The sequence below is a fragment of the Diachasmimorpha longicaudata genome, chromosome 11, assembly GCF_034640455.1.
Source record: "Diachasmimorpha longicaudata isolate KC_UGA_2023 chromosome 11, iyDiaLong2, whole genome shotgun sequence".
Taxonomy (NCBI): Eukaryota; Metazoa; Arthropoda; class Insecta; order Hymenoptera; family Braconidae; genus Diachasmimorpha; species Diachasmimorpha longicaudata.
Genome location: NC_087235.1, coordinates 2433075 through 2460475, shown reverse-complemented (window position 1 = coordinate 2460475; position 27401 = coordinate 2433075). Strand labels below are relative to the sequence as shown.

Here is a 27401-nt window from a genome sequence, read left to right as displayed (position 1 = left end):
ACCTATTGTGACTGGACGTCCATTTTTGAACCACTCTACCTTCAAATTGGAATCAGTTACTGGTTCGAGTTTGCATTCAAAGTGTGCGTGCTGACCTTCTCGAAGATTCTCCTGATTCTTCGGTGCAGTAATGAATTTAGGTTTCACATTGACGCACTCATCGATGATATCGCGTTTCTTGTACCTAGATGCGTCCTCCAAGTACTGAATTCTCTCCAATCCTTCTGGATGTTGACTGTCCAATAGCAATTTTTGTTTAGCATGAACGCGAACAGAGCAGGAGGTGACAGCTTCGCCGAGTTGATTACGTGCCTGACAGGTGTAGACTCCAGAATCTTCAGGATAAACTCCAAGAATATCAAGAGCAACGTAATCGAATTCGTAGGCTGGTCGGAAGCGATGGCCAGTGGTAACAGCTTGACCATTGACGAACCAATCGACTCTCATCGAGGGATCGCCAACTGGTTGAAGACGACACTCCAGATGTACATTCGTCAGTTCTATTGTTTCAATATTATGAAGTGGTCTGGTGAATTGAGGAGCTTGAACAACTGTCACATCCTCTTGAATATGCCTACGATATTTCGAACTGTCTTCCAACATGTGGATTTGCTCCAGGGATTGTTCATTCTGCGTATCAGTTACAATGTCCGATTTAGCGATGACTCTGACACAGGCAGATGTGTGAGCACTGCCAAGATGATTCGTAGCTCTGACAGTGTATTCACCAGAGTCCAATCCAATTGCATGAACAATATCGAGTGCTACAAAGCCAAAATCGTAATAAGTTCGGAATCTGGAACCAACAGTGACTTGACGTCCATTATGGAACCACTCGACACGCATTGTAGGATCACCCATGGGCTCCAGACGACACTCAAGATGAATATTTTTCCCTTCGCTGACGGGTTTTGGATCGCTCAGTGGTTGAATAAATATGGGCTTTGATTTGGAAATCTCTTCAATGTTGTACTGTGGCTCGACAAATTTCGACTCCTCCAGTCGCTGGGTCTTTTCGTAAATTCCACGATGTAAACTACTGGTGTCAATGTCACGACGTGTTTCAACGTTCATTGTTCCTTGAAGACTAGCTTCACCAGATGGATTTCTGGCCACTACAGTGTACATTCCAGCATCTTCGGAACGTACCTGATGTATGTCAATAGCAACATAGCCGAAATCGTGATAAGTTTGTATTCTATTGGCAGCACTAATGGGTTTTCCATTGTGATACCATTCAATTTTCATATTTAAATCGCTCTGTGGCTCAACACGTGCTTCAAAATGAGCACGCTGTCCCTCGACAATTCTATTTGTGCCTTTCAGAGGTCCCAAAAATCGAGGCTTCTCAATTACCTGAGTATCTTCTCGAACTTGGCGTGAGTAACGGCTAGAATCCTCGAGATTTTGAATTTTTTGCAAACCCTGCGGATGCTGGCTATCGTAAATGACGTCATTCTTATTTATTACACTCAATTGGGCGCTGGTACGGGCTTCCCCTACTTTGTTGTAAGCACGACACGTGTACGCACCAACATCATGGATTGTAACGTGTTTCAAAGTGAGTGCAACGTAGCCAAAGTTGAAGAACGTTGTTATTCTTGAACCTTAAATGGAAAACGATAGTGTTTAATCAATTGACATATATTGATCCTTATGAGCATATACTATTTGTTATTTAATGATGCAACTCACTGGCTTCAACTGGACAACCATCTTTAAGCCATTCAACTCTAAGATCGGGATCATTGACTGGCTCTAGACGAGCCTCAAAATGACAAAATCCCCCTTCGCGAATATTAATTTGATCTTTAATGGGTGATTTGAATTCCGGTGGATTCGTTACTTCTGGCTGCTCCATTACATATTTTTTATGCAAATTTTGTTGATAAGCTTCCAGCTCCTCCGTAGCTACAATATATTTCTGCTGTTCAGGTATTCCAAGATCACTCGTTACGCTGGTACGAGCTAAAACCCACATAAAAATTTATAGTATTTTCATTAATAATCTTGTCTACTCTCTATCATAAAATATCTAAAATATTACCAAAGACACGAAGAGATCCATGACTTATTGCATCTCCCGAACGATTTACAGCTCGTACTGAATAAGAACCAGCATCTTCAACCCGTAGGTGCATGATGTTCAGTGAGACATAGCCGAAGTTGAAGATTGTCGTGATTCTTGAACCTGAACAAGTCAATTATTTAGGTAATTCACGAATGAAAATATTCGTTTCATGACAATTATGTAGAATTGCCCACTCACTCGCTGTAATTGGTTTTCCGTCTTTGTACCACTCGACTTTCATCGTAGGATCACTCACAGGATTCAATTGAGCTTCAAAATGAGCATTTTTCCCTTCCTGTAATTCTCCTAGATTTTGGAGTGGACGGATGAAGACCGGTCGTTGGGATGATACTTCTTCTACACTCTCCTGTCTTTGGTATTTTGAGGAATCCTCCAGCTGTTGAATGTAATGCAGACTATCTGGATGTTGACTCGTTTGTTCGATTGTCTCACGTGCTACAAGACACATTTATGATTTTTATTATCGTTAGTTATTGTTGTTTATAATAGAATTAAATTTTTTACTTACCAGTGATGCTGACATTGGCGCGGGATTCGATGTAGCCAGATGCACTAACAACGCGACAAACGTATTCACCACTGTCTTGGAGGAGAACACTAATCAACTCCAGTGAGATAAATCCGAATCTGAAAAGTGCTGTAGCTCGGGAGCCTCGTGGTAAAAAGAGAAAATGTTAATGCATCAAATTGAGTGATAAATTAAGTAAATCGTTTGTCTAATTTGTTGCATAATTAAATATGTAGAATGTTGAATTTCTGATTGCAATAATACGAAAGAAATATTCAATTTTATATTTTTCGTTTTATGTTTATACTAAATATTAAGAGACATTTTTATTGCTGAGAATTCTTGGAGAAGTGGGGAAGTTTTCTTTTTAAATCTAAACAGATTTGAATGAATAAGACTTATTATGACGTCGTTATTTGAGGTCCAGGGTGTTGTACCTCTTTGTTAATTAAGTGAGTTCCTCTCAGGAATTGGTGACCAACCGTTGGGTCTTCCGATCAAGGAATAAAGTATTTGAGGAAAATTATTCCACAGTTTTGTGGTTTAATGTATGCCATTTCCAATCTATAATTAATTAGAATATACTCACTAGCTTCCAGAGATTTTCCATTGACGTACCACTCGACCCTCATTGTTGGGTCGCCCACCGGTTCGATTCTGGCCTCGAAGTTGATTCGCCCACCTTCAATCTGATGTATATCCTTCAATGGAACAATAAAACGTGGAGGTGGATAAATTTTGTCCTGTTCAGCAGGAGGTAGATGAGGTTTAGCACGTTCTACGTGTCTCAGGTAAATCACTTCGGGGCCAGGTGCAGGTTCTGGTTCGATAACTTTAGTCGGTCGAGGTAAATTCAGGCGTCTTGGTTCCGGGGTTGGAATTTCTTTTGATGTTTCAACAAATAATCGTGCACGAGTTGCTGTTGAACCAGCAATATTCTGAGCTGTACACTGATACCAAGCGGCATCTGATAATTTAGCGTATGGTATATCGAGAGTTGATGCACCATTGCCATCAATTTTAATGGAAATATCGCTTGATCCAGGTGCTATTGGTACACCATCTTTTTGCCATATAATACGAGGTATTGGTGTACCAACAGCTCTTGCACTGAAAATTACTGGTTCTCCTTCTTTGACATTTGTGGTTGTAAATCGTTCCACAAATTTAGGTGCAACCACTTGTTCCTTCTCGATGACGTGGAGATTACACTTGAATGATGTTTCACCGGCTTTATTTTTGGCAACACATGTTATGACTCCAGCATCTGATCGTGTGACATTTGTTATCATCAATGAATTACTGCCGGTCTCATTTACCAGAATTTTATGAGTTGCATCATTTACAGCGGGATATCCATTGATGTACCATGTTACTTCTGGATAAGGTTTGCCAGTGACACGACAGTCAAATCTTGTCATTTTACCCTCAGTTACATCACGATCTGCACAAGTTCTGATGAAATTTGGTGCCAATGCTTTGTCACTATCAGGACCACCACTTGTACCAATACTTCCAACAGCTTCAATTGTCTTTAACGTCTCCCTCTGAACATGGTCAGTCTGATCTGTTGGTTCTATCGCAAGATATGCCGAGCTTGCTGTACATCCTTGGGGATTTTCAGCGAGTAGGGTGTAGTGTCCACTGTCTGCTTGGTTGACATTCTTAATTCGCAATGTTGCTTGTTGATTAGAATAAACAGTTTCAATATGCTGGGAGCTTCTAACTCGCTGACCATCTTTGAACCATGTTGTTCTAACTCGAGGATTTCCCGATAATTTTGTTGTGAACACAGCATCAGAGCCCTCAGACAATTTTGAACTTCGCAATTTTTGGCCAAACTCAGGTGGTGCTATGGGACCCAAATTTCTATCGACATTGTTCGATATGAGGGCATCAGACTCTCCAACGTAACGACGAGTATTCGATTCGCGGAAGTCTTTTTCTCGAAGTAAACGATATTCAAATGTGTCGACTTTGAAATCCTCAATTGTCGTTGTTGTAGTTGATGTTGTAGTGGAGCCATTGGTGAATCTTTTATCAATAGTCTGAGAATAACGTTGCTGATAGTCTTTCTGAGATTGTCTCGGCATTTGTCCAAATCCTTCGGGTTGAATGCAAACTGCACAAATAGCTTCCCCTGAATCAACACATTATTAATTAGTAATTAATTTATATGCCTAATATTTGAGTGGATTAACGATATTATTTCAGGTTCTACTTCGATATTATTCAAATACCTAGAGGATTTCGAGCATTGCAAGTGTATTCGCCCTCATCGCCGGGTCCAATTTGATTGATCTGGAGGATAACATCACCATTTGTCTCGTTATAGGACATTCGAACCTTCGGAGATTGATGAAGTGGCTTATTCTCGTGAGTCCAAGTGACAGTTGGTCTAGGATTACCACGAACTCGTCCCTCAAAAATGGCATTACCTCCTTGAGCAAATCGCGCATCTCTGAATATTTTTTCAAATACCGGTGCTGATTCTCTGGACCCACCAGTAATACTGCATCAAATCATTAATTATATGTTAATGATAGAAAGGGATGGAAGAGTTGTTGATAAATTTGAAAGAAAATGTATTTACCGAGGGGCTGATGTTGTCATAATTACTTCTCCTTGTACTGTAAAAGGAAATTTACTGTTAAGTTTGGAAATTCGTAAATCAGGATTTATATTTTAATAACAACTGTTAACTATTTAAGACTATTTACAGTAAATGCAGTTACGTATCTATAATTTTGTAAAAAAATTCTCGAATTTATTGGCTTATTTGGATCCATGTACATGGGGAATGCATTACTAATAAATAATAATAATAAAAAATAATGTATAGATATACAAAATGACATAGCATCGCAACTGGATGTTAGAGGGGTACAGTGATTGGTCGGCTGGTGAACTATTTTTATGCGACGAGATCACGTTACCGGGAACCATTTTAGGAGCAACTATCTTTACGCGAACGGTTCGTTTGTGATACATATATAATGAGACATGTATTCTGGTTGAAACTTATTGTTTTATTAATCATTATTAATAATAGTCTCACTGGCTGTAGCCAGTCTACTAAATTATTCTCCAACAGCATTGATAAGTTGAATAGAAAATTAATTTTACTCGTCGATGAAGATCAGTCCAATTTGTTTCAGAATTTTTATTTTACTGTAAATTTTTAAGTTAAAAAAAATTGATGGCTATGTGCATATGTATTCATTGAAAAAAATATATAACAGTATATGCTACAGAATAAATTGCAAATTGCTATCGGCCATTGAACTAAAAAAAATTTTTATGTAAAATGGAAAAATGTGCTGTGGCTTATGATGGAAAAATCTCCAAAGTGCTCCACTGAGGATCTATTTTTAGGAGAAGACTGCGAAGAGCGCATTTCATGCTCTTGCATAAAAATAGAGTTATTCGGTGACAATAAAAATAAATATAAAAAATGATTCATCGAAGAATGAAAAGTTGTCAATCTGAATTGATCATCGGTTAATTTCGTACAACATCTTGATGAAAAAATGAACCGACCTCTCTGCTGACTGACGATTTCCTGTCTCGTTATTTGTCTTTCGGTGTGATGATGAGTATACTGCTCCTGAACCATTCTCTGTTCTTGCTGTTGATTTTGCGACGTTTGTCGCTTCATTTTGACAATTGTTATTATCAATTAGGAATTATAAATCCGTCTATAAGACGCTGAGGCACTGGGTCGTAAAGGCAAATCCCTTTTTCCTAATTAACGCGCACTATCAACACTGATAATAACACTGAGAAAGCACTGACTCCTGTTTCATTCGTTTGATGAGAAGATATGTCTCCTGAACTCTTTTTAAGACTATCGTTTTTTTAGTACTATCGTAAATAAATATTTAAACACGAAAACGAGTTAGCTCTGTCTATTGTTACTTTGTCAATAGCATTTTAATTAATCTGTATTTGATATTTTTAAGAGTCAGGTCATAATTAAACAGTAATGGATAATTTTCCCGAGTTACCCTTTTAAACCAAGACGTCGATCGAATGCGAATCGCGATGATGCCGGTAACTCGATGAGCTATCCTGGCCTTGTCGACGGCTATGCGCTCGCGCGCTAGATTATGACTCGGTTGAAGAGAGGGAGTGAAGAAAGTCAACACAAGAGGGGATATATACTTCATTTCCAGCACTACTGTGGCTAATAATCGAGAGAAAACCTTCTATTAAGCTCATGATGTGTGATTTTTTTTATTTCCATTGTTGTATTCATCGCAACATTAGTATAACTGATGAATTTTATTATAATGTAATGGACATTATATTTGATTATTTTAATGTATTTCATTGTGGTCGTTCAATTTTTATTTATTGCCCTATTTTTCCTATAATGTCATGGCAATTATATCAGATTGTTTAGTATATTTTATTGTGACCTTCCAAATTTTATTTACTGGCGAATTTGATTGTAATGTAACGGTGATTGTGTTAGATTATTTTAATGTATTTCATTGTAATCGTTTAGTTTTTATTTATGGCCGTATTTTGTTTATGTCAGATTGTTTCAATATATTTTAATGTGGTCTTCCAATTTTTATTGACGTCTTTAAATTGAATTCAATTTATTGGATTCTATTTTCAGTGTCACATAAAGAATGTGGCGACGTATTCATGTCACTTTTAAACGAAAAGAGATTTATGACAAATCATTGATTCTTTTTTTTAGTAATGGATCTGTATTTTTCACTTGTTAAATGTTTTATCAACTATTTTTAAAAATTTTCTACAAATCAACATCAGCTTGTTGATTGGATTCCTATCAATTCGAGAATGAAAAGTTCAAATAACGATAATTAGCAAAAAAATGAAGATGTCAATCGAAATCAAAATCGAAATATTTTTTCAAATAACAAAAAAGACTTTTCCCCTACTCGTCTAGATATTTATCGATCTCTATCCTCAAACAGTTATATTATTTAATTTCATGGATCCACTTAACGAATTGTGTGAAAAAAACCACATAACTTTTCCATTTTTCTTGTGCACATGATGTATAATGTTTCATGTTTCAGAATTCTCGTATTACATTCTCACATATTCAATTATGTTTCAACGAGCAGGTGCACACGAAAGGAGAGCATATAATGGATGCGTAGTCCCCACGCATGACGAAACTGAAATCTACTCTGACTACTTTTTAATGAGATACATATAAATAAACATTGATGACATGACAAGAAAATTTAACCATAAACATAAGTGTAAAAAATAAATATATTTCTTATGGGGATTCGATAACGAAGATATGCGCCAAGAGAACTCACTAGTTGTCCAAGAGCTGTTATGTTTCATTTTATTTTTGGCACATGGACTCATATTATCCTATACACATTCCAAGATTACTTTACAGTCTATTTTTAATACTTACCGCAAGTATTACAGAAATGAATCAGTATTCAACTTTCATGCATTTCCAGAAAAATTTTGCCAACTACTTGTAGAGAATTAAAATATTCATTGGGTATTGTTTCACAGGTGAGAGGTTTCATATTCCAGCTGATTGATGAGTTGTAAAGCAATTGAATCGTCGTAAACAATGTTGAAATATTCGGACTAAAAACCCAAGCGAGTTGTATTGAAAAGAAGCCATTGACTCGTCTAACGGAAGTGTTATTGTTCATTAACAATTAAGTTATTGCCGCTGGACTACATTAAAATAAATGTTATGTCATCAACTTGTTCATGGAAATCCAGGAGCCAAGAACGTGTCATCGTATTGTTTTCTGTCTCAAAATTGTTAATATTTTTCACACCTTTGGGGAGAAAAGAAAATTTGGGATCATAAGGTCGTTTGAATTTCATTGCGACGCAGGGGACAGTCGAAAATAGATGGATTTGTTTACATACCAATGAAATTTTATGAGCTATGATTTATACATAGACGTGTCTCCTATATTTTCCGGACAAAGGCTTTTTCGTCAACGAAATATTTACAGAAGGACGCAAGTGATAACGCTTCAACCTTTTATTTATTAAAATAATGATAAAGGATATGTTCGTTTTCTCAATTTATTTTATTACATTTATGTGATACAATAGCAGCCGCAAATAATGAAGAATGCGATAAATATTAAAGTGAAAGACATAATGAATATTGCATTGATGATAGTGAGAAGTAGATTGGAGAGGATAAAGCAATTACAGGGTGATCAGAAACAAATTTTACCAGAAAAGTAATAGCAAATTTTTATTAGGTCAATCATTCGGCAAATTTTGCAATATTTATTTTTATTATACCTTCATGTCATAAGTTAATATTCAGAATAATATTGGACTAGATAAATATCCTTATGATATTCATGTAAAACTATAGAATGCAAAAAATTTGTCAATAATATAAAGTAGATACTCGAAATTCTCTGCCTTATCAATTGATCTTTGTTATCCACAGCTTTATTATGATATTTTTTTTAACTGTACAACTTTTATGTTTTTTTTTCGCCAACAACATTTGCAAAGAGAGAACAATAATTTCCAGCGAACAGTTTATCATGCGTTGTTGTTAATTTATTCGATTAATTAATCGCACATTTATACCAGAGGAAACTGTGATGCTAGGAACAGTATTCCACGACACTGATTTCCCGCCACCGCTTAGATCATCGCCACCAACGAAGTTTACTCAAATTTTAATCCTCATTACTTGTTAATTAAGTGGTCGTATGGATTTTCTGTTACCTTTCACGTGCAAAGTGGCTGAGGTAGTGTTGGAGCCGAGATTATTCACAGCCGTACATACATATGTGCCAATATTGTCTGCAACAAATTATTAAGTTAGAGAACATTTTTTTTAATCATTTTTTTAATTAGAAATTTTTTTTTCTTTATTTTCAAACTATCAAAATGAAAATTAAATGATGTCGAGTTATTACATACCAGGATATGCAACGGGTAAGACCAATCGACACACACCATTTCTGTAATAGACTTCGGAATTCCCCGAATTTTGGATAACTTGACCATTTTTAGACCAATAAACTTCGGGCTGTGGTTCCGCTTCAATGATACATTCAAATCTGGCGGTCTGACCCGCTAACACAGCGATATCTTTGAGTGGCTGGAATGAAAATACAAGAAAATATGGTAATTAACATTTAGAAAATATGTAAAACAAAATATGGTGAACAGGTCCAAGTTATAGGGATTCAAGACTCGGTTGGACAGACTGAACTACTTGAAATAGTTCAGTAGATAGTTTTGGGTTTATATTTTGTCTGAAATTTTGAGGGAGTCCTGCGTCAAGCAGAGATGCCTAAACAAATGAAAATATTTTGAAAAACGAAATTTAAAAAAAATACAAAGGAAAATTGCAATAAATGAAATGAATGAATGAGAGGGGAGGGCCATAAAAGTAGATAACTACCTGAGGGTTTCATGGAAAATTATCATAACAAATCGTTCCCTCAAAATTTTTAATTGATTTTTGAAATTTTTCAATTATAATTTTACATTTTTAGATTTTTCAACAACTTTTTTCAGCATATTTTTATTTTTTTGCGCTTGCTCTGCACAAATGTTTCAGATAAAATATAAACACAAAAACTATTATATCTATTCCAGATAGTTCAGTCTATCAAACTGGGCCTTAAATAAATTTTCTAGAGAAGTAATCTGTGAAAATAATATAAATATTCCATATATTCAATGAAAAAATGATTATAATTACCGTGGTAAAGAAAGGGGCTTTCTTCGGTAATATATCTAGGTAAGGCTGAATAATGTCTTTATCTTTGGGTAAGGTGCCTGACCAACGTTGATCTGAGAACAGAAATAATTATATTGTTTAAAATCACGACTTTAAAAACAACACAAAAAATACAAGAACAGCTTTAACGAAAAAAAAAACCCCTAGTTAGCTGTTGATTTATAAAAAAAAGCCCCACGTAATGAATTCCAGTTCAATTCTGTGTAATAATTTCAATATCACTGAGATAAAAAAATTCTACACACAAAACAACTCTTGATTTTCCCCGAATGAATATTAATATCAAGAAAGGTTCCTTCGCATCCTGCGGTATAAGCCGTGTAGGACTGTCTTCCAGTGTAATTGTTAACAAATAATGAAACAAATAGGAAGAAAAAGTAGAGCAGAAAGGCATAATATCTTCGAAATATTTCTTACTATTATCAGCCTCAGCGATATTGCACTCGAGAAGATGTTCGTTTAGACTCTTTTCATCTCGATTTGCGGTGAATGTTTTCGTGATCGGTAGACTTAGTGAATTGTAGCTTGTTCGATTGGTTTGATTGATTCGTTTATTCATTTCGCCTAGAGTTTCCGCAGAATTATCATAATTTATCATTCTATGTCTTTCATCAAATTTTGTTACTACTTTGTTATCAAACTCTTTATTCGAGTGAAAATCCACTCGTTTGTATCGTGGACAGTCGGTACTGATTCCCCCCGGGCTCCACCTGGGTGAAATTCTGACAGAATCGTCATCACTTCCTTTAAACTGACCCCATGAAAATTGACTTGCTGGTGAAATGTTACCGAACATTGGATTTTTTTCAAAATCCACTGTACGATTTGTTTGCTCCGTCGTAATAATTTTTTCACTTGATCGTGAGTGATCCTGTGCTTGAGCCATTTTTCTTACATCTGGTTTAGCAGTATTTAATTGTATTTGATCGAATTTTTCCAATGATATTCGTCTCTGAGGTGCGTAAGCAATTTCAGGCGGTGAACCAGGCAATAAAACAGATTTTCGTGTCGCTATTGGTTGATGTATTACATTTTCACACAGCGAAAATGTTTTCTCGATGTTTTCATACGTTTGTTTTTCCATAATCTTGGAAACAGATGATGAGTAAATGGATTCAGTGATTGATTCCTCAGTTCCTGAATATCAAAGTTTGTACATTGGTGGAAAAAAGCGAATTAGTTGTGCATTAAAAAAATTGAAATTTTCATAAAATCACATGAAATTTATTCAAACTCATTTAAAAATATTCGTTTGACAAGAATTATCCACTATTACAAAGTTTTTATGGCATTTATACAAAGATAGCTATTAGCGACAGTGTCTATGTTACCTAATAAAGCTAAGAAGCAAAGCTGTCCAACATAAAGCATATGTATCGTTGAAACGAAACTTAGTGGAGCAGTAAAAACATTCAATACATTTCTGAAAATTTAATATTATGCAAGTGAGAATAATAATCAGGTAAATATCATGCATTGTTTATTATCGTATTTGAATTCTGGCATCAGCTAGTATTGCATACGGTTAATAGTCACTAATCGGAAGCTCAGTTTTTACCTGATACAGGTGGTCTTGAAGGTTTTCCTGAATAATTGCTTCTTGTTTCGTTATGCGATTCTTCCAATGATGATATTCTATTCACGTAATTATTTCCTGAGTCATTCCTCCAAGATTCGCTCCCGGCGAATTTGAATAGACCTTTCTGTTGCTGTTGAAAATGGGAATTATATTCTTAGATATTATTGATTATTAATAATAATAAATAATATCAACAAGTCAAATATCTCAAGTGGGCTACAACGAAGAAGAAGAAGAACAAATTTTATGTTAAATTTAAATTGATGAATGAATTTTTAGCAATGTTACCGTGTTAACAAACTTTTTTTTTAGAGAAAGCAGAAAAATTGAAATATCTCGAAAGCTTAATGAGAACAGGGCTGAATATTTTGATTGATTGAGATAGAGTACATCGAGACGAATATTTTGAGATGTAAAAAATTTGAATCGGTTCTGTAGTTTTCGAAATATTTGTGAAATAAAAGTTATAGAAAGAATTAAAGAAATTAAATATCATAAAACGTCTCAGAGAATCTCGCATGCAATGTAATCAGTCATAAGACACAAATAAACAATTTTAATTAGACATTTCCTTAGCTTCTTTCAATTCGTTATCGATGGAGACTGAAAGGAAATAATTTGGCGAATTTACCTCGCATAATTAGAAAGAGAAAATAAAAAACTTTGAGAAATGGCCAGGAAAATGAGACGGATTACGATGCAAGAAAATTATTATTACCACACGCAAATTCGTAAATTTAAAAAAAGTCATTTTCATAATTAATGATATATCGAACCTTATCGGGTGCTAGGCATTCATCGTAAACATTTGCTGACGAGCTTTTGTACCTCTTGTCCAAATTCATTTTAGAATCATATGTACTGGAGGACATGAACACGCTCTCACGTTTTTCGTAATTCTTAGAGATCGATGAGCTCTTAGTGGAGCTATTAATGGGCTCATCTGTATCGGCGACGTACCCACTGACTTTCTCAAAATTATTAACTCGGCTTTGCAATTTTGGCAGATCGTGTTGCATATTCGAATGGACATAGATCGGTGGAGATCCTGGTGTCAGATAATCGAGGTCATCGCTCTTTCGTTCACTGGAAAATGAAGTTTTCTCTGGTATCAGCACTGATGCAGGTCTAGAGGGGCCAGTAAACTCAGGAGGAGGAATTTCGAAACTCGAAGGCGGTGGAGGACCTGGTTCAGTAGATTTTTGTCGCTGTTGTTTTGGAACAGGTGCCTTAACTCTCCTATATTTCAGCTCTTCAGTGTCACTCTCGCAAGATCTACATTTAGATCTGTACGATCCGAAATCTGATTCATGATCACTTTCCGCAGTATAGTTGCTCCATTGAAATTGCGATGGAATTTCGGTGGAATTTCTGGCAATCTTTCTCTCGGTGATAATATTTTTGGTTTCATGAAATGATGACGCTGGTATGTAACCGATTTCAGGGGGTGTACCTGGTTCAAGAATAAACTCTCCATCAGTAGAAACATTTGTGTTATTTGGTTTATACAGTGGAGTATTTGGGGTATGTTTCGGTGCTGTTGCTAGCGTTCCTCTGAATATCGATGACGATGTTTGAAAATCTCTAATCTTTTCGTGTCCTGAGTTACCATTTTTACCCGGACAATGGTAAAGCTTGATGGGAGCCAATTTGGGGGCTGCTGTTGCTTCTTTTACCAAATTTGGTGCCTCCAGAGTCTCCAATGTAGACAATGTTCTGTGAGTTTTTTGATAATTTTCTTCTACTCGAGATTGACATGAATATTTATTATCAGTTTTTTTATCTTCATTGGTGTTCAAGGTGTGATCAACTTTAATTGTCTCGGCTTTGTACATCTTCGGTGGCATTTGAAAACTTGGAGGTGGAATAGATGTCAACTTCTCGATATTTTCCTCAATTCGATTCTCCTTGCTGTTCCAAGAGCGAGTTTCCAAACTACTTGAAGATTCAATTTTAGTTTTCGTTATTCCACAACCAGGAATTTCAGATATCTCTTCTCTCTTCTCGGAAGACGTCACTTTACTCGTTACCGGTTCAGTACTTTCCATTCGCTCGTTGAAACTTGATGCTGTGGGGTAATTACTTGACGGTGGCCACGATTTTCTACTAAAATCCGGCTTTTTGGACCAGGCTTTCTCCATTGCTAGACCATCAGCTGATGGCTTTGGAGATACAGAACGATCGAATTGATTGAGAGACGCAGCTGATTGGCATCGATAATCCGATAAATCTGTAGAGATGTGAGAACGAGTTTCTAAATCAGATGTTGAAGACCACCATTTTTCACTTATATTTTCTGTTTCCTCGTGTTTTCTCGTTACGTCTCTAGCAGAAGTAGAAGTGTCAACTGAATCGTTGAAGGAAACTAATTGATTTTTAAATGTTTTAGTCTGTTCACTTGTCGGATTTTTCTTCAATTGACTTCCACCTCCAGTTGGAAATATTTGGACACCACCAACTGGAGGAGTAGCTGTTGTCGCTTGTAATTTTTCAAGCTGTTTCGTTCTCGATAAAACATCTGTTGTTTTTTCCACGTTATCCGCAGTTCTCTTCGGCATGTAATCAATTTCGGGGGGAGGGCCAGGTGTCAAGTTAAAACCTGACAGCATTTTTTCTGCACTTTCAGATTGAGCTGCCAGTTTGGAAATAGTTAATGTACCGTGGATTGGTGATCCAGATGCCGTGGTATCTTCAAAAATAGTCCGTTGCGTATTGAGAAGTGGTAATTTGTAATTATCATACGGAAAATCAATCATTATATTCTCAATACCTTTGTCTTTGATCCCTGAACTTTGCAATTTACTGGAGATGTTCTGAACTAATTTTTGTGATTTGACGTCGCTCTCATTATTCGTTCGAACTTCCTCAAACTTCGTCGATCTCTCGTAATTCTTCGTTAATTTGTCAACTTTGACATCGTAATTTCCGTCTTTGGCTTCTTCATTCAAATCTACAATAGCTTTATTAATTTTCGGTGCGGTATCGCCGTCTTTGCCAATTGATTCGAAGAAATTCAGCGCATCCTTTTTCGCTATTACTGATGTCTCAACATTATCATTAGTCTCTTGAGATGAATCAGTTTTCGTCTCACTGACTCGCTGCTGTTGTCTATCAATTTTCTTCATTACATCATCAACTAATCGCGTCGAAGGCAATCCATTGTCATTCGCACCATTGAGTATCAATTCTGGTGCTTCGTGTTGAAGTTTCATATGAAACGTTTGCTCGGATTTCGTCTCGCTCTGATGAGATTCAATGGTTGACGAGATCATCTCAGATCGAGTGGCTTTTTCGACGACCTCCTCCGTTTTTCTCGTCACTCCAGATGCTGTCGGTCCAATGAGTTCAATTTTACGTATTGATGGTGTCATGGACGTGGGTAATGAAGTCGATGGTGGTACAATTGTCTTCAGAATGGGACTTGGTTGAATCATTGTCGTTGCTATATGCTCAGCAGTCAGTGCAGCTGATGGCAACTGATTTTTCTTTTCGTCCAACTGTTAATTATCATGACATTATTAGTATTACTTATTTATTTATTTTTTAGACAATGAGAAATGAGAGTTTGAGGCTCTGGACAAATGCTGTTCACTCTTACCTTTAGATCCTTGTCTGCCATATTTTCATAGACAATAGTTTTGTGGACCTCCACCATTGTATCTGGTGTTGGTTCAAAGACAGCAAAATCTGCTATACTCTGAGCTTCTCCTCCAGGATTCGATGCATTTACCATGTATTTACCGGCATGTCTTTTTTCAGCACTGTTGATGATCAGGAGATAACAATTACCGAGTTGTCTTAATTCACCGTCCGTATCCATCAGCGGTTCATCGTCTTTGTACCAGGTGACATTTGGCTCCGGTGTCCCAGTTATCTCCACTTCCATCATTACACGTTCACCTGCCTTCGCTATTTGCGCTTGTAATCTTTTACCAAATACTGGTGGGAAGATGGTCTCTGAAAATTACTCATCGTTAGTCGCAGAATCAATATTTGTTTCTTTCAGTCAATATTTTTTTTATGGATTAAAGGTAAGTTAAGGAAAGTTAAGTACTTTTTACGACAAGATCAGCTGTGCTACTGGCGTTTCCAATCTCGTTGACAGCTGTGCAGGTGTATCTTCCAGCATCCTTCACATTCACGTTTCTCAATTCCAATCGGACGTGATTGTGTTGGAAAGTCGTTTTTACATTGTCCTCTACATCCTGGCCGTTCTTACTCCACGTTATTTTCGGTTGGGGAAAGCCTTCGGTAAATAGAAATCATTTTAACATTCATTAAGAGAAAATTATAGTTAGGAATTATTATAGAAATTGGTTATTCTGTTCATGAGGCTGGGGAGAATGGAGAAGACCCTCAGGAAGGCAGAAGAAAATGAGGGGAAGGCAAAGGTAGAAAGTGCAAATAAATAATAATAAAGGGAAAGAGGTCTAAACAAATGTATGAATAGAATAAACACGTGATAATAAATATACCAAATGTAAGTGGATGAACTATAAAGATGAAGAGGAGAAACAGACGAATGGGCAGGAGTCGATGAAAACAAATAAAATATTTGTAACATCAACGAAATAAAATTAATTGAATTGAATAATTATTCTGTTCAGAAGGATTGAAACATGTTAAAAATTTTGTTGACTCATTTACCATCAATGACACCTTCTAGGATGACGTTACTGCCCTGATCAACAATCATTCCAGTAATTGGTGATATAAATCTTGGGACTGTACTCTTGCGCGTCTGTTTTTGGATTTTTGGAGTGATGTCGCTCGTTATTCTGATCTTCTCCTGTTGGATTTTGTTGGGCGCATCTCGCACCACTCGTTCGAATTCTTCAACTTTATGGCTCTAATAATTAAGGAATTCATTAGCACCATAGTTCAAACTTTGGATTATTTATTTAAACAATAACTGATTACCTGAACAGTTGACATCGGACCTCCATTTGATTCGTTGCTGCACATTTGACTTTCAATGTGATTCTTGGTGATTCCATTCTTCAAATTTGGTGGACACAATTCCAATGAACTGGACTTTGCCGATAATTTGTACTCTTTAGTGCAACAAGATTTACTCATCGAGGATTGACAACTTGATGACATATTGACAGTCTTCTCCTGACCGATCTGCCGAGTTCCCGCACTATCCATTTCTTCCTGAAGGTACCTCTCACAACTGCTCGATTGCTGCATGTCGATTTTGTCGTCTGTCACGATATCGTCCGTCCCTTCGATCCCCTCGTCTGTCAACAATGATTAATTGAGTTATCAATAGATTTGTAGTAATAGCGGTCTGCAAATAAATTTATGCTCTCATTTAACTCTCCTTGACCTACTCTACCGTCTGGGCTGATTGAATAATGTGAATTGAAAAGCATTTCATCTAATTGTGAAATTATTAATAGTCAAATATTTTATTAATCCTATTAACGGGTGTCAAATGTAGTGAAATCTTGATGAATATAGGTAAGACTCGAACTAGTTTATTCAATTTTAAAATTGATAAAATATATTTTCACTAGAGCAAATGCGATTACTAAAATTGATTGAAAAAATCATTAAATTCACAGTTCATTCATCAACTTTCGTCTCGTTATGTTTATTGCTGTTTTATTTGATTATCGTTCATTAAGATAAAAACATACCAATGGCCGCCACCTGATTACAGAAACTCATACTTATTTTTGTTATAACCAGAAATAGATTCTATACTCAGAATACCATCGATGGGAAAGGGGCTCACAGCATTGAGTCGGTGGAATTTTCTGATGATCCAAACTAACTTGCGCCTCCGATTTGTGAGAAAACTTGAGCCTCTTATATTTTTAGCTTTCCAACAGAGGGATTTGTTATTTTACCGATGACACTCCTATCCTCATTTTTTCATTGATTTTATTGGCAATGCTATTTTTATTATCTCCATTACTGTTACTCATACTATTGTGAACGTGGTTGTTGTTATTATGGAATTATTAGGGGAAGTGTATGCGTTCACATGAGTAATCATGAGATTATTTTTTTTAAGTGAAAAAATTAAAGACAACGTACTGTATACAACGTTAAGATTGTCGAACCAGCCGGTTAACTGTGAATACGGCCGGGACGAAATTTCAATGCGCTCTTTCTGGCTTACTTCGGTTCCATTCGGTAACGATAAAAATAAATCTGAAATTCTGTACGTCTATTAGCGGCATACTACTGAGTCTAGGGCACCACATCACCACACAGATGAGTTAAAGTATCCTATCCACGATAATGCGGACTACATATTTTTGTTTTTCTCATCATTTCTTCCCTCAATTTTTCGCTTTTTTTTTAGACTTATGATTCAGTTTATTTATTTTGACAGAAACTTCATCAGGAGTGGTGTCAATTGTCATTATGAGTGAATATGATTTTTTTCCAGTTGAATTTTTTTTTACTGAATTACGATAACCGAGATCTATTGATGGATTTTTATTGATGCATTAATTATTGTTTAAATTACGCTATTCAAAACTCACGGGTGAATCCTCATTCAATTTAGCAATTAATGATTCGTTTCACGGAATTGAAACTAATTAATGTAACTAGGAATTGGTATTGTTTGTTTATTTTATTTGAATAAATTAATTATTATAGACATGATTATGATTATTTTTGTTTATTATTTTTTTTATTCACTTCACTAACCGCAGGAATTATTATTATCTCAGGTATCGATGAAAAAGCATAAACAAATGACTTATCTCCCTGAGAGAAAAATATAATTTTGCCAACTAAATATTCCTCGGACAAGAATTTAAAGCAAATTTTTTAAGGGAATTTCTGACATGTCATCGTCCGGAACAAATGTCATTGGCAAAATTATACTTTTTTCCCTGTCCTGTCACAAAAAGAAAATATGTCCCCATTCACTTTTGATGGACGTTGGTATTCTATTCATGAATCTTGCCTGGCAAGATGTGCGCTCAGAAAAAAATATAATTTTTGCCAAGCTCATTTATTTTGGTCACCCAAATGCCTCAAAATCTCATTTAAATCTCTCACCTTAAATTCTTGTCAGAGGAATACTTAATTGTCACAATTAAAATTAATCGTTTATTAATGAACGATTTGCTGACCTAATTGTGTCAGTAACATAAATATTATTGTTGTCATAGCGGGCAAGAAATAATGTTTACATGCTGCGATGCAAATGAAATAAAAATTTAAGCAAACTCACTGTAACAGCCAAATCACATACTTATGATAATGATAAAAATGTGTTATGAAGAGCTTACGAATTTTAAGTTGTGCTGTACATTCAGCCTTTCCAGCGATATTCTCAGCTATGCAACAGACAGAACCCGCGTGTTTGTCAGTTATTTCTGGTATCTTGAGAATGTGACGATCGCCCTCAGCGACTACCGAAAAATTCTTGTCCTTCCCCCCAATCGGTTTACCATTGAAGAGCCAGTGTATCTGCAATAGCAAAGAAATTATACAAATAAATATATATTACAAAACTGCGAGTTATCTTGATGTTTGTGTTCAATAACTCCTCACGAAGATAACAGTTAGGAGGAGCACAAATATCCACATGTCAACTCCAAACGACGAACAATCAAATACAATAGTGTGACTAAAGGAGGATGAGACCGAATTGATCTGGTTAGGAATATGGGATAAGGGAACATTGAGATTTATTTCTTGGCATGCGATGAATCCGGTATGAGGAACTGAGCCAAACTCGCATCACTTAAAGTATGCGATGTATCGGTAATTCATTCATGAAATTAATTTTATCATAATTTTTAATAAACGAGGATTGAATACGCCTTCGGGGGCGTATTGACAGTCGTTGAGTGTTCGTTTATTTTGAGATATAAATAATTTCTTAGAAATTTAAATTTTTGAAATCTTTGGCCAAACGATCAATGTTATATATGTTATATATGTTATATATCCATATGTTAATGTAAAGGCCGTCGTTCCAATTCCCTCTAGAGACATTATTTTTCAAATGAAATAACATATATTATATAGTTTTAATTTTTTTATAATTATGTGTTATATATTATATAGATGAGTGTTATATATTTATTTAATATATATTGTCATATATATTGTAATATATATTGTATATTGTATATTATATCAACACTCATAATGATCTTGCATTCCTCAACTAAAATTACATTGAAAAATTATAACTAATGAATTAGTAATTACTACTGAATTAATTACCCTGGGTATTGGTGTCCCTGCAACCGAGCATTCAAAGGTTTCACATTTTCCAATGTGCAAAATATGAGGATTTGTGAGCCTCTTGGTGAAAAAAGGCGCCACAAACTTGTCTTCTGCTCCCGATAATTTGCTAGTGTCGTCGAATTGGGAATCAATTTTACAAACATCAGATATGCAACTGAGAAATTGTGGCAGAGTCCCACTGGCGATATATGCATTCTCCTCATCAGCAGCTGACACTACTGACAATATACATTGGCTCGATATTTTCCCTCCAGAATTAACAGCAACAACTTTGTATACGCCAGCATCGTTCATTACCACTTCGTGAATTATCAAAGAGCATTTGTCCCCGTGGAAGAGTAATTGAATATCGGGAGACTCTTTAACAAGTTGATTGTCATGATACCAGATCACCTAAATTACAAAACAATAAAATTCATTCGTCCTCTTCACTATGCAGTATTTAAAAAATTAACTAGAATCGAATGTCAACGGCTGATTGAATACTTTTTTGTATTAATGTTATATTTAAATAAAAAATTAACTGATTATTTTTGCTTGAGACTGATGTACTTATTCTTATTTTTAGATCAATTATCAGTCGCTTAATATTAGCTGGTTTGTCAATTATTAGTTTATTAATGTCTTACTTCAGGTTCGGGTTCTCCAATAATAATGCAGTCCAGTGTTACACTTTGCCCTTCGGATACTCGAAGGTCCTGCAGATTGGCTTTGACTCTTGGAGGAATAAATTCGGGTAGTTCCACTTCAGGTTCTCCAACCCTAATCATTTTTTCATCTTCTAATTTTCTTGACCCGATTTCTGGTGCCTTCATCTCGGAATTCTCGATGATCTTTTGGGAATTCGACGATTTTTTAAAATATCATGAAAAAAATAATTAGGAATATGTTATTACTCTGTTATAACTACCATTTTTTAAACAAAATTCATCGATATAACGAAATTTCTACTTTAAGATAAATAGGACTCATCTACCAGGTCCATTATTTTCATTTTATTGAACATATAATAATTTTTTTTATGTAATAAGTCATTAATAAACTTCATTAGATATTTTTTTACCTTCACATTGAACAGATCTTCCTGCCCCATCACATGATGTTTCCTTTCTGATGTTTCCTGTGCCAGGATTCTATTATCTGCAATGAAATATGATTTGTTTAAAAGATAGAAAATATTAAAATATGGAAAAAATCAAAATACTCACCTTGAACTTCAACTTGTCCTGAAGTCGTGGCCTCTCCGTGTTTATTCCGCGCTTTGCAAACATAAATTCCCCGATGTTCATCAGTGATTTCTAGGAAATGCAATTTCGCTTGGCCATTATTATATGTGATAATGTAATCTGGTGAATCATCGATATTCGTCTCGCCCAGAAACCATTGAACTACTGGTAAAGGATTTCCCTCAACTGTACAATTAATTGTTGGTGTAGAGCCGGCCTTAGCAACAATGGGCTGCAATTTTTCGATAAAAATCGGTGCACTCGAAGGCTGAACATTGATCATATCTTTGTCATCTATAGCTTTATTTTTATTGACCGCTGATGATGTCGAATCAATAGAAATATCGTCAGTAAATGTGGCTTTTTTTAGGATATGAATTATTGTATCCGTTTTTGTAGTCAATGTTTCTTCAACTTTGACGCTATTTTTTTGTTCCTGAACAATTATTGGATTTTGAGTTTGGGGATTATTAATTAATCCCCGGAGTTCAGATACTCTGACAGCACATAAATCCAATATTTCTTGATTAGTCAGAATGACTTTATCGCACTGCAATAAATTTTCAGTCCCAAAAATATGAATCGATAATTCCCGAATTTGTTCGATTCTCTTTTTCTGTTCGCTCTCTCCATTTTTTAAATATTGTTCAATCGCTTCCAAAATACTTTCAGGTTTAGTAATTTCTCCACCAGTAGATTCTCCTCCGCTATTTATGAGTAATTTTTCCAACTCGATGTACCAATTTTCAATTTTTTGGAGCAAGTGACAGTATTCAAGAATCGAATCAATTTGTTTTTGGATATCGCTAGCTGATCCTTCCAGTTGACTCCATTTTTTCTTCAAACTAGATAATTCACGGTTGATTTTTGCAGCTGTATCGACGTCGTATACGGAGTCCACATTTTTGACAGTTGCACTGATCAATTTATTGACTTTTCCTTGGACATTGTGAACGATTTCGTCGATCTTTTTGAATGCGATGGCTGTGGACTTGACAGATGAAATGTCATTGTCATAACGGTACTGATTCGACTCCCGAAACTGTTCGAGTTGAATATTTAACAAACAAATTTCTTCGTCTACAGAATTTAAATCTTCAATAAACTGATAATAAAGTAACCACTTTTGAATTTGTCTTCGCACCTCAGAAGAAATTTTCCTCGAAGACTCCAAAATTTCCTGGTCGATATTTTTTAGTTTCCCCAGAGCTTTTTCGATTCTTTCGTCTGTTTCCACTCTACTAATATTTTCTCGGATAATTGTATCAATTAGTGTAACAGTTTCATTAATTGTTTCGATTTTTTCTCGCACATCGGATTTTAATTGCGACAGAATTACTGAAGGAGAAGGATTTTTCGTTAAATCAGCCCGAGCTTGCCAGAGATTGTCACTTTCATTTTCAAGTTTTATTGTGCACTCGATCGTCTCCATCAAAACTCCCAAAAGACGTTCGTATTTGACAGCTATTGTTCTTAAATCATTGAACAGTTCATACAGTTGTTTCCCATTTTCTTTCATTATTGCATATAAATTTTCATACCGATTGTCGTTATGGACTTTCGAATGCAAACTAGACAGTGATGCATCGAATTTTGGAAGAACATCCAGTAGCATGATTTCTAAAGTCTGTCCCATTATGGAAGGTCTTCCACCATCAGAATTTAACAATGAAAACAAACGGTTTTTCATGTTTGAAATCAACTCGATAGTCTCAATGATCGCGTTTATTATCGCCTGATGTTCAATCCCCAATTTTTTCATCGCTGTCATCGACATTTTCCAATTCTCCCAGAGGTCAATTATCCTCACTCTTTCAACCCTGACTTTCTCCAACATATCCTTGACGACATTCTCAGATTCCGATTTATTCAAATAAGAATCAGTATTTTCCCTGATTTCGCTGACAAATTTTTCAGTTTCATTTCTGAATTGTAAATAGAGACTCTCAAATTCATTAGATCTCTCTCCAAAATTTTTCTGCACTCTCTCTTCCTCTGAATCTCCCCAATTCTCACTGATGTCATCAGTAATTGCATTTAGAACCCCAGAAAGTCCTGCGAACTTTTCAAAAATTACGATATAAAATGAACTTAAACGAATTCGTGAATCAATAATATTCTTGAACCTCATGAATGTGTCCATCAGCACGTGGGTATATTTTTCAATTTCTTCTTTAGGACAAATAGGCTCTTCATCGTCCTTCAAAGGCACATTGATATCATTCAACTTGGACGAGTACTCACGAAATTCACTCTCGCGAATCCTCAATTCTTCCAACAATTTCATGTGCTCTTTATGAAACGTCTGAGCCATTGAAATATCTGTTCCCATGTCAGCATTGACCCGGATGAAGGCATCAACGTTGAACTCAAACCACGTTTTTGTTGCCTCGTATTTTTCAAAAAACAATGTCAATTCATGACAAGTTATGAAGTTCTCTTCCATGCAAGATGTATAACGTTCGTGCAATTGTATCTGACGATTTTTTAATTCTTCAACCGCTCGTTTCACTCCCTCAGCTCCTGAGACATCTTCAACTGCATCAAGAATAGCACATCCTTCAGTTATGGGGCCCAACGTAATTTCTGACAGTGACATCGTGGCTTGTGAATAAAAATTCATACATTCAGAGGAAAATGTGGAGAACGATTTGTTTGACAGCTGGAGCTCTAAATAATTCAGTTTATCGAAAGCTCTTTGTACGGAATGAAAAAATTTAATTACTCGGTTCAAAAGACTCTCGGAGTAATCAAGATGATTAACGTACTCTGCAGCTTTTTCCAGAATTCCATAAGCTTTTGCTGTGGCTTCTTCACTGGCAAAATGTCCGTCTGACACAAGTTTTTCGGTGGATTTCGTTATCTTCAAGAGACGCTCTTGAAATACTTTGGCTTCTTCATGATATTCGATCATTTTGAGGAGTAATACCTCGGTGTTTGTTGATGAATCCCCCAGCTGATGGCTGATACTGTTGTATTCGCAGATTTTATCATTCAGAAAAATTTCAAGATTTCGTAAATCAGTTGCCAGGATGGCCAGTGCTAGACACTGCTCCAGTTGAAGTTTACGAGTATTGAAATGAATTTCTGTTTTTTTTCTCTGCTCGTGTATCTCCTCCAGGTACTTTTCCACCTGAATTATGGCATTCTCCATATCAATTTTCATTGAATCAGGGAGAGAATCCATTGATCGAGCGTTCGCTGCTTCACGCAATTGTTCTATTAAACTTTTTCCCTCTTGGAGGACATTCAATGTGGCATTTAACATCTCTCTTCTCACATCGTGAATTTTATTTATCATCAGCCTGACCGATTCGATGTCTATTGGCAACTGCTTGCCAGTGCAGATGATTTCCAAGGCTGTAGCACATATTTTGAACTCCTCAGCACGACTGTAAAAAGAATTTTCGTAAATTGTTGGGAGAAAAATCCATTGGCATCAGCAGCTGGACTGATTTATTACCACTGAAATGAAACATTGTGATCCAAAATTTGTTTTCGAAGTTCTAGGAAAGAATTCACCTCTTTCCACGCCTGTCCGAGGGTATCAGCCATTGCAGCATAGACTTCAGCTCGAGGTTTTTGGGTTGAAATGAGGTGATCAGCTTGTCGTAGCAGTTCTTCAACTGGACTTTGTTTATTTTTTAAATGGATCAGAACCTCGTCATGACTAGTGGCGAAATTTGTTGCACTTTCTACGGTGCTACCCAGCTTTGAAAGCTCAGGGTACAGCTCGATAACTTGTAATCTCAAATAATTTCCACTCTGGAAGACGTAAAGGGAGGAAGTACATTAGTATGAGTGAGAATATTTTGAGAAAAAAAATTCTAAAAATAGTCAATTAAAATTAATAATAAATGATTTGAGAAGTTGTTGTTTGTTTGCTTCCAATTTTCGAAAAAGGGCAGCAATTATGATGGAAAAAAGTGGAGGTATAAATAACTTTGGAAATCAATTTGAAATAGATTTTCTCTGCTGGAAAAATTAAAGTTCTGGTATTTCAAGTAGTCATTAAACCTATATTGGTAGCTTTCAACGAAGCTTGCGTTGCGTGATGTTTAAATATTTTGCTGCCTCGCGAACTCAGCAGACATTTATGTTCTGCGTAACCCCGTAGAAGATAAATTTAAACTTGGTATATGGGCCCGGAAAGTCGCTCCCAACTGAGGTCTCTATCCAGTTTTAGGAACTTACTCTTGAAATTACAAGTGAAAATTTTTGATATTTTTAACAGCAAATTATTTAAGTTGAATTTCCAGTTCTCTTGTTCTTGAAAAATCGTGAAATTTCAGTAATTTTTCGTTCAGCAGTAATAATGAGACAAAGTGACGTGTAATAATTTATAAACGCAGCAAATAAAATAACATAATTAATAATAATTTATGAATGCAGAAAATAAAGCAACAGAATTACGTTTCTTTTCATGTTCTTCTCTATTTTATAATTAACGTCATTCGTTTCTTTTTATCATGAGAATTGTTCGATTAATTTGTTTAAATAAAAAAAATTGAATCAATAATTTTGGTCAGTGTCTCACCTGAAGGAGTGCAATAACGAGACGTGTATTTCCACTTTGCAATGCTATCGTACTAATTGTCGTTGTAGCAGGTAATTCCGGGTCGTTACTTTCATCGCCAGAAAGTGCATTTCTGGAATTTTCTCCATGACAATTGCCTTCACCGAGTTCTTTACTGATTACAATTTCTGCGTAATCGTTAACCATTTCTGCTGCTCGTTCTACAGTACACGAAAGACGTCTTAAAAATTTGCATTAACAACGTAATTCCCTCAAGTTGTCATCAGTTATTGAAGTAAAGTCAAGTAATCAGTAAAGTTACCATCAATTATTATATATAAATATATATAAGTGAGCAGTAAACAAATACTTGAATAACAAATGGAATGGTCATAAAATTCATCTGTCAATAAAACAATACAAAAAAGTATTTGAGTCAATAGACAACAAACAATTTTTTATCACTAAATGTCCTCCCGGAGATCCATTTTCTTCAACATCACTGGCATCAATTTTTCATCATTTTGAACAATCTATTTTTGAATTCGATGAATCTACTCGTATAGATATATTTTTGTTATGTGCACACATGACTGCAAGTAGATCGTACATCGACGATTAGTCTGTGCATGTGTCAGAATAAAAACGCGTAGGTCTTGAAACCGGCCCGACGACTCGGCGAAGGTAGAACAGGACATTTTATTTTTCTTTGGATTAAATAAAATCAATGGAAATACCCCTTCGACTCGAGCACGATACTCCACACAAAATAGAATACAATCAGAATAATTAACAAGATTTAATTAAAGCGTCGAAACCCACGTGAACATTTAAAAGTCATTTTCAATGATGAGCTTATAATTTTGTGGATAAACTAAAATTACCCTGTGGTTCCAGCATTTATTGACTCTTTTTTGTTTACTTTAGTGACTCTTTACAATTCTCTTCGTTCGGTTTATAACACTCGGAAATAAAACATTTATTATCACTGATTTTTTTTAATGTGAATATATTGTTTATGAAAGAAGGCGACACACTCTCCACCAGCATTTGGGCTGGTCCGACTTACACTGAACGTCTATACATAGGTGCGTCTGGATCTTCTGGCCTCTGTTACTCTTGCGGACATGGTGAAAAACGATGGCGAATGAGATGAGACAGCAGCCGCAACTTTCACATCTGGCTTCAATTTTAAAATACAAGTCATTTGGATTCACTCAAAAATTCGGCAGCCGATATTTCAATGGCTGCGTCTATCAGACCGATTGATTTACTCTTTAATAGTTAATGAGTACTAACTTCGCTTTGAACTTAGTCGATTTTAGATCCATTCAAGTGCAATAGATGATGCCCTGGAGAACATTAATCTCAGAATCGAAAAGCTTAGAACACTGTTAACAACTTTAACAATTTTAACAATTTTTTTTATGACATTGTTCCCTTCCTTAGAACTGTAATTTTTTTTTTGTATTTTGTTATTAAATTTGTTCTTACATGC

The 27401-nt window shown here is 35.6% G+C and overlaps 2 protein-coding genes and 1 long non-coding RNA gene across 11 annotated transcripts in view; 1 reads left to right on the top strand and 2 right to left on the bottom strand.

The window, feature by feature from the left end:
* Sls (sallimus) overlaps window positions 1–6658 on the bottom strand; it is a 65522-nt gene extending 58864 nt beyond the window's left edge. For 2 of the 6 annotated variants that reach the window (XM_064130842.1, XM_064130843.1), the window contains exons 1-9: window positions 6141–6658; window positions 5194–5230; window positions 4841–5112; window positions 3190–4740; window positions 2601–2744; window positions 2270–2527; window positions 2048–2191; window positions 1696–1968; window positions 3–1607 (exon numbers count right to left, since the gene is read on the bottom strand). In XM_064130842.1, coding sequence (XP_063986912.1) covers window positions 3–1607; window positions 1696–1968; window positions 2048–2191; window positions 2270–2527; window positions 2601–2744; window positions 3190–4740; window positions 4841–5112; window positions 5194–5230; window positions 6141–6258 — 4402 coding nt within the window. In that variant the 5' untranslated portion in view covers window positions 6259–6658. The remainder of the gene's footprint in view (window positions 1–2; window positions 1608–1695; window positions 1969–2047; window positions 2192–2269; window positions 2528–2600; window positions 2745–3189; window positions 4741–4840; window positions 5113–5193; window positions 5231–6140) is intronic. The other 4 variants (XM_064130838.1, XM_064130839.1, XM_064130840.1 and 1 more) reach the window with 2 other exon arrangements.
* A 2161-nt stretch (window positions 6659–8819) lies between these two features.
* On the bottom strand, window positions 8820–26960 carry LOC135167548 (muscle M-line assembly protein unc-89). Of its 4 annotated transcripts, XM_064130844.1 has the most exons (18): window positions 26788–26959; window positions 25925–26124; window positions 24851–25152; window positions 21370–24779; window positions 21225–21301; window positions 20791–20994; window positions 20138–20554; window positions 19192–19372; window positions 16850–17172; window positions 16577–16778; window positions 15984–16175; window positions 15528–15886; window positions 12706–15426; window positions 11909–12059; window positions 10768–11487; window positions 10312–10403; window positions 9522–9702; window positions 8820–9401 (listed from the first exon to the last, which is right to left on the bottom strand). In XM_064130844.1, the coding sequence occupies exons 1-18, from the start codon at window positions 26801–26803 to the stop codon at window positions 9292–9294; spliced, it is 9858 nt and encodes a 3285-aa protein (XP_063986914.1). In that variant the 5' UTR covers window positions 26804–26959; the 3' UTR covers window positions 8820–9291. The 4 variants fall into 4 exon arrangements, 3 of the variants coding, with proteins under 3 accessions (XP_063986914.1, XP_063986915.1, XP_063986916.1); XM_064130845.1 differs by lacking the exon at window positions 10768–11487; XR_010299877.1 differs by lacking the exons at window positions 8820–9401; window positions 9522–9702; window positions 10312–10403 and adding an exon at window positions 11682–11773 and having other exon boundaries at window positions 11446–11487; window positions 26788–26960.
* LOC135167568 (uncharacterized) lies at window positions 13380–16715 on the top strand. Its single transcript, XR_010299881.1, has 4 exons — window positions 13380–13647; window positions 15689–15960; window positions 16035–16180; window positions 16263–16715. It is a non-coding gene; the product is annotated as an uncharacterized LOC135167568 (long non-coding RNA).
* Window positions 26961–27401: the final 441 nt, after the last annotated feature.

Coding starts and splice junctions, on each gene's coding strand:
- LOC135167548 (XM_064130844.1), bottom strand. Junction 16,779..16,849: donor GTCCGATGTCAACTGTTCAG/GTAATCAGTTAT, acceptor CTTAATTATTAG/AGCCATAAAGTTGAAGAATT. Junction 12,060..12,705: donor AATGCCTAGCACCCGATAAG/GTTCGATATATC, acceptor CATTTTCAACAG/CAACAGAAAGGTCTATTCAA.